Raw genomic sequence first — 16,896 nt, 5'->3', positions numbered from 1 at the left:
TACAGGTTGGGAACAAATCGTTTTATCGCATATCCGTTTCTCTCTTGTAGCGCGGACGCTGCTGCCACTTGGTGTTTTGCTCTTCTGCGTTCTTGTTTAGTAAGTTGTACAATGACAGCAGACTTCGCTAAATTCTGTGAAAACATTAAAACAGAGTTATGGCAAGAACTAAGAGGCTTTCGTTGTGCTTTCGAGAGAGAAATGTGAAAAGAACTCGGAGTGATAAAGGTCAGTCTCGAAAGTTTCAACCAAGTTTTTTTTTCAGAAAATACGGGTTGAGAAGAAAAAAGAAAAAAAGAACATGATAGTTTGGGAACCGAAAACGCTCATCTTCGCGAAGAATGTGCAACCTCAAAAAAACAAGCTAAACCGAATGAAAGTCGGCTACCGCTGCAAGCAATACTCTCTAAACCACAACATAGAAATCCAGAACGTTCCGCCGGTGACGAATGAAAATCGATCGGAAGCTGCGAAGAAAATTGATAAGTTGACTGACGAACCGACTGCTCCGTGCGATATCGACATATGTAATCGCGTAACGGCAGGCAATTCGTCGTCATGCCCGCTTGGCATGACACTTGCAAAGAAGAAAACTCGGGTGAAAATTTGTGTGGACAGATCTTCGCCTATGGTACAGTATAAACATAAATATAACACGTTTACAGCAAACCTAAATGCCTTCGACTAATATTTTAGAGGTTGGAAAAGAACTTGGGTAAGTTTGTACCAACATAGCTGGGAAAGCCATGCTTGTGGTTAACCCAACTATTCTCTTGATGTTTCACGCAACGGGAGTGCTAGTACTTCGAAAACCACGAGCCATTAGCTCGTGGTTTTTGAAGTAACAGTACTCATTTTTGTCTATACATTGAAAGTTCCTTTGAAATAGGCTGCGTGCGAGCCATTAGCGCATGCCGCTTTGGAGCAGGTGTTCACGGTTCACACCACCCAACTGCTTCGCCCTTTACATTTTGCTTCTTCAGAAAACTCTGTTTGCTTCACTTTCTAACATGCGGATTTTTCGTCCCTCACGTGACTTCCCCTAGAGCCAGTGAATGTTCTCCGAGTTCCGCACGACATCGGCCGTGGCTGGGCGCCTCGGCGCTCTAGAGGAACTAAGCGAGAAATAAAAAAACGTGCGCGTACTAGAACTCTGAAAACGTGGTGAGGTACAGTACATTTATACAGTTCGACGAAACTCGGAAGGCGATCGGACAAAAAAGAAGAAGGCTATTTATGGTTTGTCTGCCCTACTCAATCTGATTGCAGAGTGCCACCACACCGTAGCCGTCGATATTCAAGCACTGCTCCGCCGTTCCGAACCGAAGCATATGAGGTTCTTCTACTCTTGGATCATTCAGTGGCTCTAGGTTTACCGTGGCCAATTTCGGATGTCTGGTGCGCCAAGGGCAGGATGGCCGCCTCAATTTGAAGTGCGCTGAAAGTGTCTCTGCTATGTCACTGTGCAGGGAACCAGAGAAAACGAACCCAATTCTGGTAGACCGCTAACAGTAAGTTTATCTCTGCCATTCGACCACGCTGAGAGAGATCTGAACGCCAAGCTGAAGCCTCAGCTTCAGTCGATCTGTGCGTCGCTCAAGCTGAACAGCGAAGTCACCGCCACCAATGTTACCATTCTGAACAGCCTGTTGGACGACATCTTAGTTCAGATGAAGCGGAAGGATCCTCTCTTCCATCTGCTTTTCAAGAGGTGAGGAAATTGCCCTTCTTTAGTGGGCTTTAGGTAGACGGTGGAACTAGGCAATTTGATAATCAAAGCCTCATCCTTTGCAACCTAAAAGATGCAAAAATAAGTGTCTGCTTTCTCGTGTTGAGAAGGCAGAAGCTTTCTTTTTAGAAGAGAAGGATAGAACTTCTTTCCTTCGTCTCAATACGCTAGTCTTCATAAAACTGTTTGTCCTTAAATAGGGAACACTCTGGTTCCCATGCCCTTGAAAACGTTGCGTGCGTTATTGAGGACCTTTTAACTTTTTTTTTTCTTAAATTCCTTTCGCAATTCTTTTCCGCAAGATGTTTTTTTTTTTTCGGGTTTTGTTTTTCAAAGGGAGGACCAAGAAAGAATCAATGTGCAGGATTTTTTCATATCTTATTTAATGGGAGCACAAACAGCACTTGCAAGCTGTTCCTGTTGAGAAGCATCAAATGCGAATATTGAGGAGGAAATGTCGCCTTTCTTTCATTCGATTTCACTTTGACATGCCAGCGTCTGCGACCCTCCGGGGATCTTCGATTCTGAACCGAAGGTACTTTACAAAGCTTCTTCATCGGCTGATAATCTCCCATCATCCGAACTTATTTTTGAATAGTGTGAAAAAATCTTAACCTAAATAGCCAACGCTCCGATTGCCACTATCGTCCCAACAGTTGACATGAGAAGCGACAATTCCGGGCGTATCAGGTGCGCGAATTATCTTGCTTTGAAAATATAAATAGCCACAGCAAAGCAAAACACCGTACGAGGGGATCAAGTGGGATAACGCGTCTCACCTCGGAGTGTGAAGTGAAAACTTGCGCTGGGAACCTCCTGGGTTCGATTCCCCACCGCCCCCGCCCGTTTCGATCTGAATGAGTTTCGTACCGGCACACGTTCATGTAATCACTAGTGCGTGATGCACGTTAAAAATCCAAGGTTAGCGGTTGTACTCCACTGGCTAAATTTCTCATCTACAGCTAAGAGACCGATTACCCGTCGTGGCGTATCTCCATCAAGGCTGTATAAACATACAAAGCAAACCAATTTCTTTTTAACACCGTACACCTGTCGGGTTGCACATGGTATGGCGGGGAATTTCAAATATGAAATCACCACCTCATGTACGGCGACAACTGTCAAAGGACTAAAATCAAGTGGGAACCATTGATTGAGAGCACACAACCATTCGTAAGGACTCATATTTCTATCTGCTGCTTCCCAGGCTCGAATTCTCCGGAAGCTACTATGACGGGCTGCGGATCAAAAAGGCAGACGAGTTTGACATTGACCTTGTGCTGAACCTACCTTTCGAGAAGGACGAATTCACCGTAAGTTTTGCAGCTGCACCGGTGACAACCATCGTTTATTATTAACTAATTTTTTACGTATATTGACGGTATCATCGGATTAAAGCAGCGGGGTGAAGTCATTCGTGGTCATCCGCAACTAAACAGACGTTTTTTTTTAATATATATAAGGGGACAATCACTTACTAGCGTGTTTATTGAGTCAACATATTGACCATAGGCCTGTCCTTTCAAAGTTTTTTTTTGTGTGTGCATTTAGGTGTTAGTGCAGGTTACCCTACAGTAATATTTAACCCGTTGTCTCACATTATTGTACCAGTCTGCAGAAAGATACAACATGGCAGTTGACAAATGAAGTGTCGGCTTCACTAGAATCGGTTGTCTTATTTTGTGCGAGTCAGGTTGCTGTTGAATAACCAAGTCACCTTTCTGAAAGGCTATTTCGAGATAGAAAAGGCTTAAGAAAGAACCCAATTAAAGGACGAGCTACGTGCTTTTAGAGCGTAGCTCTTAGGCGCCAGGTTCCGGGCGACGCGGTGTCGGCCTAACCGCGCTAAATTTAGCAGGAATATTAAGTTCACGTGACCTCAAAAGCAATTCAATTCAAATTTAGCGGGGAATTGAATTGCTGTTGCGGTCGCCTGGCATCAACTTTTCAGCTAAATTTGGCGGGGAAACTGTGGGAGGAGGGAAAGTCATGGAGAAGAAAGAGGGGCATACCCTCCCCCCCGTATCCTCCCCCCTCCTCCTCAAGAGCTGCGCTCTAATTTCGGGGTACAGGAATTTGTAAACGTCCTTCAATTTAGAGCGCAGCTCTTAGGCGCCCGTTTCCGGCTTGAGCGGCGTCGGCGTCGCCATCGCCGTCGTCGTAACCAAGGTCACCCCAAGGTCACGTGACCCCCCGAGGTCACGTGACCCCCACATGACCCCCCAAGGTCACGTGACCACCAGGCCACGTGACATCCCAAGGTCACGTGACCCCCGATGTCACATGACAACCCCCCCCCCCCCCCGAGGTCAGGTGACCCCCCGGAGCATATTAAAGGGGTACTCCGCCGTTTTCTTCATAGTTCCCGATTTGCCTAAAAGCTTGCTAGACACACCAACAAACATCGCTGAACTAGTAACCCAAATATTTGGACAAAATAACTTTTTTTCGTGCAGTTACAGAATTTACAATTTTGGACCTCATCGTGTTTTCCAAAGTGAAAAGCTCTACGGGCAACATTGAAAAAGTGACGTCATGGTTGGGTAGGAGTTCACTCTTTGGGCTGTAGACTTTGTTCACATCTGATTACAAACAGTTTCATAATGTCAAATGAATGCTTTGGAAGGTCGCTCCAGCTCCCGCGCAGCAGCACGATACAAATGCTCGGCATAGTTCATCTTTAGACTGCCCGCTCGAACCGCAATCCAGCCCAACCGTGACGTCAAGGCAATGAAAAGCGCGGGTATATTCGAATCTTCGTTTTGGCGTCGTTTTCATTTGCCGATTTCACAATAACTATTCTGAATTTCGCGATACTAAATAGCCTACCGAAAAGAGTAACGGACGGCGATTTCGAATATATGGTTAGTTGGGGTTGCTCAATACATCGCCGGAGTTCCCTTAAAGGGACAATGAAGGCAATTTCGGAGATCTTTTTGGCGATTGAACTGGGTTCCAGGCACGTCTCAGGCCTCGTTGCCAAAATTTCAGCCGAAAGCGGCGCTTGTGTGCCGCGCAAATCAATTAAACAGTCGCGGTAATAATCTTACCGGGATCGACTGGGGCGACGCCCCAAGAGTTGCGGGAGAAGCCAGGAGAAGCGGAGCTCACGTGACCGATGCGGAGCCAAGAAACGCGACGTCACAAGAGACGCGTCAGCGATTGGTCGAAACGAGAAACTTGACCTCGGTCACGTTTTGGTTCGCGATTTTTAGAAATACTGTTCTAATTTCCGCTTGAATAACCATCAAAAGTATTAATCGGATCGGAAATGATTACTAAACCGTAAATAAAGCAGCATCATTGGTTTTTTTTCTTTGCTACGCTGGACGCGAAACCGTCAACGAGCAACTATGGGCAACAAAATAAAATTAAAAAAGAACACTGTACTCGAAAGATTTTTGCAAAATGGTAGCTGTAGGTAGCTGTTCCAACGGTCGACTGAAGACCAGTATTCGTTCGGGCGACGCTAGTTTTCATGTGTGGGTTGCTGTTCGTGTTCTTTGACGACGAAAAGAGGACGTCCGCGGAGGAACCGGATCCCGGAACGGCGGGATCGTTGCCGCTTTCCCCTCGGCATCTCCCCTGCGTCCGTCCTTCGGCATGCGGGCCGCTCGTTGCCGGCTGGGCGGTCTCCGTCGGGTGATGGCAGATGCCGCCACACACATACTCCCGTTCCGCTGGTGTTCGGTCACTGAACGGAAGCTCGAACTTGCTCGCGAGAGCGGCATTCGTCAATGTTGACAAAGTCGGCGAAACGACCGCGGCACCGCGCTGCTACAACCCACCGCGGTAACCAGAGTCTCGATCTCCTAAATAATACCGATACCTACTATTCACACTTGACGTCACTCCCGTCACCTCCGTTTTCGGAGGCCCAGAAACGAGAATGGAGATTGTTCAGTTTCGGTTTCTTTACTTCTTTCGTAGGCACTTAAATACGCGTCACAAATGTCTACAAAAAATAGGGCAGCATGCTATGTTCCCAAGAAGCATTAGAGCACCATTTAAAAAAATTAAATAAAATTGTATTCATTGTCCCTTTAAAGAATAAGGGGAGGAGGAGGAGGAGTCTACCCTCCCCTCACTACCTTCCTCCCCCTCCTCAAGAGCTGCACCGTAATTCGGCGTTACAGGGAGTTGTAAACGGCTTTCACTTTTTTTTAAAAGGAAAGATTGCTTGCCGCAGGATACTTATGACGTCGCTAGCCCTTCATGAACGCTTTGGTGATGATTATGATATGGTCCCTTACAGAGTGAGAACGGCAGGGCATGTTGTTCGAATGCCCAACCTCCAGCACATGCTCCATGCCTTCCACAGTGCTTTGGCTGCACGTGCGCGCAAGAAGTGCACAATACGTTGAAGTATTGTAGAAGGTAGAAAGCAGGCGCTGGAGACGAGACAGGCGAAGCTCATCCTTTCCTTTCTCACCTCGTCAGTGGCCGTACCTTGCGGAACTACGTACCAGGTACGTCCTCTGAACGACGTCAATCGCACCTTCCAGGCGTCGGACGGATGTCCCGGACACGTCGGCTACGAAGTCAGTCCGGCAGCCGTGGACAGGCTGCACCGGGAAGGGGACGCCAAGTGGGTTCCGCTTTTACTGGATTTGATGGATGGCGAGAGGAGGCTCGTTCCAGAGAGGGTCACACAATGGCTCGAATCGGTTCTCGGCTCTGTTCTCCGGACCTACGTCGTCTCCTCTGGGCCCTGCTGGGCCATTGAAAAGGTGAGGGCTGTCCGCGGAAGTTGTGGTTGGGCCTTCGGATTTCACAAGGCGCGAGTCGGTTTTTCTATGTGCGTTCTGTAGTGCTTCAGACCTCGAAACTTGGTTTCGACGCACCCTATAGACCGTTGTTGCCTTTGCTGAATTCAGTGTAACAACTTTGATCACTATCATCATCTTGGTGTACGCCAAACTAATGGCGGACTCATTGAGACCGATGAAGAAACAAGTTGAACAAAGTACTACCAAGTGGAGGACATACGAGGCCTGTACGTGCGAGATTTCAGTATAACAAAGAACACGAATTAAATAAAATGGCTGCATAACCCTTTTTTTCGGGGTGTGGTCCCAGCACTCTCTTGACACATGTTTAGCTCCCTTTGATGGCATAAATTGAATCGAGGGGCTCAAGGATCAGTTCTTGTGTTCGCATGATGGAAACCGAAACAAATCAAGAAATAATTATTCTCACGTGCCACTGACGTGCAAAAGTGACGCAGTTTTATGACCACCATCAGTATGTCGAAAGGGAAACTGCTTTCTAAACCCCCAGATGGCACTGAATTTCGAAAAGATTCTATTTAACGAAACTTTATCTCATCCCGAGACTTCGCACCCCACACGTCACTGCGTTCCTCTGAAAGGTCGTGTGACGCTCGCACGCCATTGGATTGCCTTCAACGGCTTGCAGCATTCGTTGCGGTCTGTCCTAAGATGAAACGTGGTACAGTGCAATCCATTTATGACCACACCACATTTAACAATATACCGCCGATAACGATCAGTTTCTAGTCCAGATACAACGATTATAACGATTAAAATTTCGGGTTTTCTCACTATCGTTACAATTGGGTTGCATTGTATAGACGCTTTCAGCGCGCGCCAGATTGAGCCGCCATAGCCGACCTCTCTTGTCTTACCGAGATACCGAGGCGCTCAAGCGGGCATTTCGTGCCTCCACAAAGACCTACGCCGGGGAGAAGGACAGAGTAAAACTTACAATGGCAATAACCTGAAATTTGGCTGAAGTTATGCATGCTTAAATTAAGTTAAATTTCCAGCTGGGACAGGCTCAAAGTTTTATTTCCCGAGAGGAAGGTGGTCTATTGAGCCATTAAAAATTTTTCGTTTGTGAAAAAAAAAAAAAAAAAGATGGAGGGAGAGGATTGTTTTTTACGTTTGTTTTTTCAGATACGGCTGAGGCAGCACGGCCCTGCCGTGACACTTTATATCAAACTCAAAGATGGCAACCAGATTGACGTGGACCTCGTGCCTGTGATAGAATTTCGCCACCCTAGTTGGCCCACAGGCGTTCAGAAAAAAGGCTGGATGGCTAATATGCTACCAGAGGTGAGCATTTGTAGAACATTTTGAGTTTAGTCCTGGATGTGTACAGCTTTGTCATTGCTCTCGACTGCCGCCCTGACAATAATAATAACATAATAATAATAATAATAAAAACAGACACGCGAGCTTGACATCAGAAAGGCGTCAAAACGGTCGAGCGACTCTTGTAGTAAACTTCTTTGGGGAGACAGGTGGTATTGATAATGCAAATGAATGTAAGGTGCAAGCGATCTTGTCTAAAGTGACGATGCTATGAATATTTACCAAGAGAAACGGGATGGGTGACCTCCGGGGCAGGGCGCCCTTAGGCCCGCTTTAGACAAGAAAACTTTCCCAGCAATTCCGGCGTTGCTGGCGAGCAGTTCCTCTGGCTATCCCCAGTACAAGACGAACTGCTAAGATCGCGTCCGGCTCAAAACGGACGAGCCACTCAGACAACTCGGAGATGTTTGAACCAGCAGCAGGCGATTAAGGACACAATATTTTCACGTGACACCCCGTGCCGGTGATGATGACAATCAAAGAATTGGTTCTGGTTTGAAATTGATCGGTTTTGGGAATAAGCTCTTTCAAAAATATGAGTTAGGATTCTCAACGCTCTTTAGAGGTGTAAAAACACTTTTGTAGCTCATAACTATGTATTGCATTCTGCACTATTGTCCAGCTCGCTTGCACCTTTCCATTTAATTGCATATTAATTAATACCTTAAAAATGCAAGTCGTTCGCCCTGATCGGTGTTAGTCTAGTGGCAGTTGACAAAACCCGTTTGCTCTGCTGACGTCTAACTTCTGGTTAGCTCGGCTGGCAGACTGCTTCATTGGAAATGGAGAGGTCCCTGGTGCGATCCAGGAGCTGGCGGATTTCTTAGGTCGCGCGCCAGTCACCTAGCTTTGTTTGGAGATGCTTGCTTGCTTAGCCTCCTTGTCATTTTGATAAATCAAACTTCTTACCTGTAGGAGCCAACCTTCCCTGAGATTACGAGTCACACAGAATCACACAGAAATGACCAGGGGTATGGAAGGTGACGCCATGACTAGAGATGAGAAGAATATATGACACACGCCATGCAATTGGAACTGTGGAGCTTATCACTGGCTGAGACTACAAGAGCCCAGCGACCAGATTACCTAACTCACTCTTGATTAGGTATGAAGTTGACTAACGTGGAAGTTTCGGGCTAGTTGGCATTTCATGACTAAAAATTAAAACAGCGCGAGGACACGGAGGAGAACAAGAAGGTAGGTGAACAAGGCGCTTGTTCGTCTACAAGAACAATATGGTAGACGAACAACGCGCCTTGTTCGCCTACCTTCTTGTTCTTGTCCGTGTCCTCGCGCTGTTTTAATTTTTAATCTTGATTAGGACTGACGGTTTGTTGTTTTCTCTTATTAAAGTTTAGAGCGCAGCTCTTAGGCGCCCGTTTCCGGCTTGAGCGGCGTCGGCGTCGCCGTCGCCGTCGGCGTAACCGCGAGGTCCCGTGACCCCCCCCCCCAAGGCCACGGGACCCACCAAGGTCACGTGACCCCTAAGTTCACGTGACCCCCAGCGACCCTCCAAGGTCACCCCAAGGTCATGTAACCCCAAGGTCACGTGACCCCCAAGGTCACGGCTCCCCAAGTCACGTGACCCCCTCCCCGAGGTCACGTAACCCCCCCTCCCCCCGGTCACGTGACACCCCTCCCCCGAGGTCACGTGACCCCTCCCCCCGAAGTAAGGTGAACCCCCGGAGCATATTCAAGAATGAGGGGACGAGGTGGAGAAGGAGGAGGAGGAGGAGGGGTCTACTCTCCCTTTAGTACCCTTCCCTCCTCCTCCTCAAGAGCTGCACTCCAATTCGGCGTTGCAGGGAGTTGTAAACGGCTTTCCTTTTTTTTTTATCTAGAGTTCCTTGTTATTGCAGTGTTTACTTTTCTATCTTCTTTCCTACTGAAGGACTGCAACTGGTTCCTGATTCCCAAGCCTCCCATGTCCATGCCCAAGTCCCACCTATGGCGGCTGCACTTCCCGAATATGGAAAAGAGGCTCATCGAAGACAAGGGTTGTGTGAAGCCCATCATTCGCTTACTCAAGGTACCGTGAACACTCCGAGATGTACATGAGAGGACCTCCGTAGACGAAAACGTAGCTGCCATGGTTTTGGCAAGGGGACGCTGCCCCCTCTATTGAAAGGCGTTGCCATCTGTTTGGTGTGTATTAGCACTATAAGGGGAATCAGCACCATTTGAGTAAAGAAATATCCCTATAAAAATGAAAGGCTAAATAAACCTAGATTGTGTTTTGTTTCCTTTTTTTTTCGGGGGGAGGGGGGGGGGGGGTTCATGGACAAAAAACATTCTTTTTTTTTCTTTTTTTCTTTTTACACTTTAGATTATAGTTTGCCTAAAGAATGAAGTCGGCGGTCAATCGTTATGTCGCAGTGGTGAACTCGAGACAGTCTGTTGTCTCGAGTCGGCTTTTTTAAAATTACGCCTGTATTTGGGAACCCTTCGCGGATCTTTCTGGGTCGTGTTGGTCCGACAGCACATTCTCACGTGGCGTCGCACGGTGTCGCAAGACATCACAGTGCCATGCGACCTTTTGGTGTCACGTGGCACAAAGGTGTCACATGATATGGTGTGACATGTCATCGGGGTGTCTGTACCGCACGACACGATGTGACAATTTTCCCGTCAAATTTGGCGGAGAATAGCGCCATCTCCCATTCTTCGCGTTCGACTGCATGTCTAAGCGAGCCAATTTTCAATTGTCAGATCGCAGTGCCAGACTGGCGAACGAAAGTGTGACTGCCGAATTTTTCTCCAGGCCATGAGGGACTCGTACGGCTGGAATCTCTCGTCGTATTCCCTCAAGACGTTTGTCATGAGCCAGGTCCTGGAAAATGACGACGCGCAATATTGGCACCCTGACAACCAAGGGATGCTTTTCGTCAGGGTGAGCGGGCTGTTTCTTTGTACTTCCCCCGAGCGGCTGGTGTCGGCGCGCAAAAACGTGCACGGCAACACTGGGTGCATTTCGTTTGGTTCCCTTCCGAATGTTCGACCTCCAGGACGGGCCCTCTGCTTTCCGTCGTGCTTTGGCTGCGCAACAACGCGTGAGGCTCGCGAAATGCCGAAGCACAGTTGAAGACAGAAAGCTTCCGCTGGAGAGGGGAAAAAAAAAGTTTATTTACACCGGTGTTGAGGAATGGAAACCTCCCCATTTTATTCCAACTCCATTCCAGAGAGTTTCATTCCTCTAATCCCCAAACGTAAGGAAAACGGCCAGCCACTGACAGCCACCGTGCGTTACTGGAAAAAAAGGATCATAAAGCTGTTAACGTTAGAGAACGCGGAGACGAGTGAAAAAGCGTACGAATGCTTCCTCAAAGCGCTATTTCTACAAAGCCGAAGGGTTGTCGCACAAAGCACTTTGGGGCACTTGGTGTCACTGCAAACATCGATCGCGCGATCTAGCGAAAAAGGCTCGTGAGTGGCAACAAACGCCAAACATTGAAAACCACTTTTTTTTTTCAAGCGTTTGTTATACTTTACAGATACATATTTAGCATTTTGTTTGTCTGACAAGACCTTAAAAATGTCTAGTTTGTCAAGGGCTTTGAATACTTGCCCAACAGTACCACTCGTTCGTTCTTCCAAGCCACGCCGCGTATCTGCCAAGAAACTGAGGAAGATGAGAGAAGAGGGCGTGGTGACTTTAGAACGCCGAGTTCTGATTGAAATGATTAGTGATTAGACCTAAAGCTACCTGCCTGTGTCTTCACTACACTCGTGGAATGCATCAGAACGCGGAATGCCGGCGTCTGGCTTTTAACTTTCGCATTCACACGCGTTCGACGACTGCAGTGAAGACAAGGGCAGCAGCTCTGGGTCTATCCTCTAACCTCTCCAATCAGGGCTCGGTGTTCAGACGTCCCCCCGCGCTCTCGTCTTCTCCACTCCCTCAGTTTCAGGGCGCATACCTTTCCCAAATCTCCATGCACTGCAGCAAGAAAAGAAAACCGCTGACAAAGTGCGATCGGTACACAGCGCCAGCACAGGAGACTAGCACCCTATTATGAAGCGCGCCTGAAAACGTGAACGTTTACGTTTGCTGCACGGTGCTTGCTATTTCCTAACATATTCCGTTCAATTCTTTATGTGTGTTCCATGCAAGCACTAGAATACCGGATTGTTAAAAAAAGCGGGGAGTCGAAACGGTCATTAGTCTGGTTCGGTTTGCGTTCGACTTCAGTAGCTTTGCATTTTGTTCCGGTTCCGTTCTGGTTCAGTGATGCTTTTCAAATAATGGTTCGGTTACCGGTTCCACCCAGCGCGAACCAATTCAAACCGGTTCAAGAAACAAAAAAAGTAAACTTTCAGTCAGTGAGAAGAAAAGGTGAATTCAACACCGCGTCATCTGCATTAAAAAAAAATAGTTCATCGGAAGATCTGCTGCAGAAACGAGGGAAGGAAAACAAATGTGTGCTTAATTTAGCTTTGTGGTCTTTACCTTTTAATGGAAATGCCGTTATATGAAAATTACGTCATTGTACAGGCACTTGGAAATCCTATTAAAGTACAGTACTCGCATGTGAAGTCAATCATCCAGCACGCACTGTGACACCGTGAGTCGTGAGGGTAGCACGCACCGTACTCGCAAACTACCCTGAAAAACAAATTAGTCGTATAGTTGTTTAAACAACATGAGTTTCGTCCGTCACACTATGGCGACATTGTTACCCACTGTAGACGAGAAATTTAGCCAACGCAGTACGATTGCTGAATGTAGGTCTTTTAACGGGTATCACGCAGTCGATACACTACCGCACGCCGGCAATGTTCGTCCAGGTTTAAACGGCAAGCTATACCCACACCGTACGCCCGAATGACTTGCTCGAACGACAGAGTTGAAGAGCAGAAAAACAGCGAGGTCCAGTCGAGAGACTGTGAAAACGAAAAGGAACATAAACGACAACAGGCGGCTTGTTGTTTCTGGAAAAGCACACAGAAAAAAAACTTTCTTCAAGCAGCGTCCAGAACTTTGGGCGACGTCCCGGCCATCGGCGCCGCAGTAATGCGGCTTCGCCTCTCGGCGCCTACAGATTTTGCCACCGCAGACCGAACGCGCTGAAAGCCGTCAATTTTTTGTTTTATTTTCATGTTGAGACTCGCCTTCTTCTTCCTTGAGGAATATTGCTTAGCAGAAAGTTGTGCACAGGCGCGCACTCCAAAATAATGGAACTTTAACCTCTCGTCAGTCAGATGTACTCACCTCACGATGTACTGCGATGGAAGCTACGAGCTCCACTAGCCAATCAACAGTTTCTAGTCTCGTGACTTAGCGATCCCCACGTCGATCCTCCCAACTAGTAGGACACGAGACACCCTCCGAGCTATTGTTGGCTCTGGTGACTTGTAGCATCCTTTGCGGTCCGTCCTAAAACGAAGCATAGAAGTGTACGCCACCACATATACTAGCCCAGGCGAGTTCGTGATGTACATAGAAATGAAATATGCTTATTTTGTTTCATTATTACTGAGCTGTTCCCATTTCATTACTGCCGTTTGTTTGGTCAAACTAAGCCGCTGATGCCACCGTCAGGAATATTTAATTGACTTCGCGTCGCCACCCGCAAGAAGGCGCGGATCACACTTTATTAAGCCAAACCGTTTCCAATGAACCGGTAACTGCCACATGAGATTACGGTTCCGTTCTATTTATGGTTTAATATCAAATGTTCGATTTCATTTGCAGTTTTGTTCTGGTTCAGCTAAAAGTAACGGTTTTTCTCCGGTTGTTGGTTCGACTCCTTCGTTAAAGCGACATGAGAATCGCGCGACTACAACAGGCGCTTTGTCGCGTCTTGCGGCACCAGGAACGACATATTGACCGTCTACAACTATTCAGTTTTGTTTGCTCTACTGAGGGCGCTGCCATTTTCTTCCTAGAATGATCATTAAACCGGTGAGACAATGAAGCCGTCGGTCACCTCCAATGCGATAATGCTGTTTCAAGAGCCATTTACTATGCGCTACCAAACTGTGCCATCAGCCGAGCCTATTCAATTTCTATTCAATCCCGGGTAAAATGCATCTAATTGCATTTCCATTCCATTCCCCCCAGTGCTGCCCCCACTTCATTTGTTTCCGTGGTCGCGAAAGTGCGGAATCATTCCGGAATCATTCCAACTCTGGAGTGGCAATCCCGCAGCACTGATTTGCACTGCCCATGTCCGGGCAGTAAGGATTGGAATGTGAGACCTCTCAGGGCTGTATCCGGGGAGTGTCGATGGTCCCAGCTGGAGCCTGGTGGGATGTTGCACAGGCCCGGGAATACCTCACGTGGAGACGTGGAGTCGCGCTGGGTGGGTGTAACTGAATTGGACCATCTGCCGTTCTCAACATGTCAGTCATTATAGTCTGCATTGACTTAGGGGGCAGTCTGTAATAAAATGCATGCTGGAAGAGACAAAAACGGAGTCAAAAGTTAGTAGGATTAACAGCTAGGTGAAAGTAATGTTACAAGTAGTGTAAAAACATACTCGGGAGCTATAACATGCAGTCTCCTATACCCGTTAAGAATTGTACCGAGGAGTGGATGAGTTATATGGGTTGGTTCAGCAAGCCCCAGCTGCCGTAAACTTTAAAAAAAGACACGGAACAATTTTGTTTTGTTTTGTTTTACTTTTGCCAAACGCAGGTTGAAACGAATCCTTGACATTCATAAGTGGGGTTCAACGTTTTGAAAGTACCATAGAGATTAACCTGAAAAAGCAACCGCCAGGTTGATTTTGTCAAAATAGGGACGAAGGCGAAAAAGTTCAAAATGTCCTTGATTAAGTAAAAACACAAACTTCATGCAGGAAAAAAACACATCATTTCTTACGCATTGAAATGCGCTTCTCTCGACGCACTACGGCACTCGCCCAAAGAGCCGAAGAAAAAAACTAGAGACATTCGATCCCCTCGGCTCGCACCTGGGAGAGGAGACCGTGGGATCTGCTTGAATTCTGGACTCTTGTTTCTTTGTCCCGCCCAAGGTCCTGGATTGCCTGGGACACGCCCTGGCACAACCGGGGCCCGCCATTTCGTTCATCTTCCACCCGGAAGTGGACCTCACCGAGACGGTCACGAGAAAGACCAGGGATAACATCAGTGGCCAAATCAAAGGCATCGTGCGCAAGCTGTGGCTCTTCCCTGACCAGTGCTACGAGCTCGTCTTGAAGAACGAGCCGAAGGGCCGGCCTTCGTCAGACATTGTCGTGGGAGACGTCGTGTGGAACAACATATTACATGTTGCGTCGAACCATGTCTCACAACATTGTTCGACGCAACTGTTGATGTCTGCTAGTGACGTAGAAACTGACCTAGGCCCTGATAAGCTTAATGAAATACTAGTAGTTGTGAAGGAATCTGAGGAATCAAACAAGCAGTATATAAAAGAAACAATGGACAAACTAAAGGAAACAAATGCAGGCATAAGGAATATCAACAGCCGAGTTGCAAAACTTGAATCTATCATTGAGGTTGCAAAACTAAAAGAAGACCCTCTTGGGGTGAATGCAGCGATTCGCGAGGTGAATACTCAAGTAAACATTATATCTCGTCGAATACGTAAGAGCGTAGGAATACGTAATAGGCGTAAGAGCACGCTTATTCGGTTATTCTTGTCAAATGAACCGAATAAGCGAATGCAACGCAGTAATATTGTACAGTCAAACGTTATAAGGAACGTCTCTACTACGAAAAGGCCCATTTAACGTGTGTTCATTATATGTTTTTTTAATTAAAACAGAACAAAGGACGAGGGACTAGATTAAGAAAGGCAGACACAGCGCAGACTCACAACCACATTTTATTAATATAAACGTTCCATTTTTAATGACTGTTTTCCCTGATCATACTGCATGTCCAAATTGGTGTCCAAATTGCCCGAGGCAAGAGTGTTCGAGCTTATGGATCTCACATTGTTGCAAACGTGTGACTCCACGAACCAATCATGTAAGATTGCAAAGCCTTTTGTGCGGATTTGAAGTTTTTTTTCTAGATGGGTTAGTTGTTTGAGGCTGCAGCTACAGTGCCTTAAGCTGTCAACATCTCTCTCAGGACAATGCCAAAGCCTCAAGAGAAATAGCAACTGTATGATTCTCAGACACTAAGTTGCTGTGTCGCGAATATGGCAACATCTGCCTCCCCTGTCGAAGGTCCACTTGGCCAGCGCAGCAATGACTACTCACTCATTAATGATCACAATAATACCTCTCCTTATACAACGACCGAATACCTTGAAACCAGTGGAAGAGAGGTGGATATTTGAATGTGCATTTACTTTTTTTGTTACAACCTGTTGTGTTTCCCGCACTTGCAAGGTCTCTCACTGAAGCCCCAAAAGACACCTCTGAATAAGCTTAAAAAAAAAGAGGTACAACTTATGACTACGACGCAAACTTTCTTCAAGTATCATTGCCATGCCGCAGCGTTGTTCTTAGCATATGTATTCATTGATCCCCGTTCTATAACTGCTATAGCAAGGAAATGACAGCTCATCTAAGGCCAGGTGACAACTGTTATCCTCTGAATGCATCTACACATATTGCTCAATTTTGTGTCATGGTGTTTTTTGTTTTTTTCTACAGTGTTACATAGGGAAACAAAATTTTTGTTCAGTGATTCTCATTCTGTGCCATCTTCAGTTGTCCATATCCACATGTACAAACGGTTTAAAAGGGAATAAAGAGCGTGAGAGCTTTCAATTGTCATCTCCTTGTTGCACTGTGGCCTGCCATGCTGAACGGGTGATAAACGGCCACTGTCTTGGCTGCAGGGAAAGAGTTCACAGTGTCGCTAACCACACACAAACTTACCGAACGCCGTTCCAGCTAAAGCCACCCTGTTCGTTGCTTGTCCTGTTGATGTTTGCTAAAAGGTTAGAGCGTGGATTGCATCCGGGCCCGCCTTGCCCACCGTGAAAAGGGAAAACCAGACGCTGTCGGACCACAATTGCTTGGGCAGGAAGCACTTTGGATTGACTTCACGGAGACTTGTGGTCATCAAATTTATTTGTTTTGTTCCAGCATGAACGCGGGAAAAAGTGGCAAGTTGTACGAACCACCT

General features: G+C 46.9%; 1 protein-coding gene across 1 annotated transcript; it reads left to right on the top strand.

Annotated features, from left to right (window-relative positions):
- Positions 1-301: 301 nt before the first annotated feature.
- Positions 302-15,941, top strand: LOC120836107. Its single transcript, XM_042286962.1, has 9 exons — positions 302-442; positions 1,470-1,711; positions 2,937-3,042; positions 6,235-6,459; positions 7,648-7,806; positions 9,737-9,874; positions 10,607-10,735; positions 14,823-15,396; positions 15,889-15,941. Exons 1-9 carry the CDS (start codon positions 302-304, stop codon positions 15,939-15,941), a joined length of 1,767 nt encoding a protein of 588 aa, XP_042142896.1.
- Positions 15,942-16,896: the final 955 nt, after the last annotated feature.

The sequence above is a fragment of the Ixodes scapularis genome, unplaced genomic scaffold, assembly GCF_016920785.2.
Source record: "Ixodes scapularis isolate PalLabHiFi unplaced genomic scaffold, ASM1692078v2 PGA_scaffold8__174_contigs__length_109621045, whole genome shotgun sequence".
Taxonomy (NCBI): Eukaryota; Metazoa; Arthropoda; class Arachnida; order Ixodida; family Ixodidae; genus Ixodes; species Ixodes scapularis.
The sequence above is the reverse complement of the archived record's forward strand: the minus strand, read 5'-3'. Positions and strand labels throughout refer to the sequence as shown.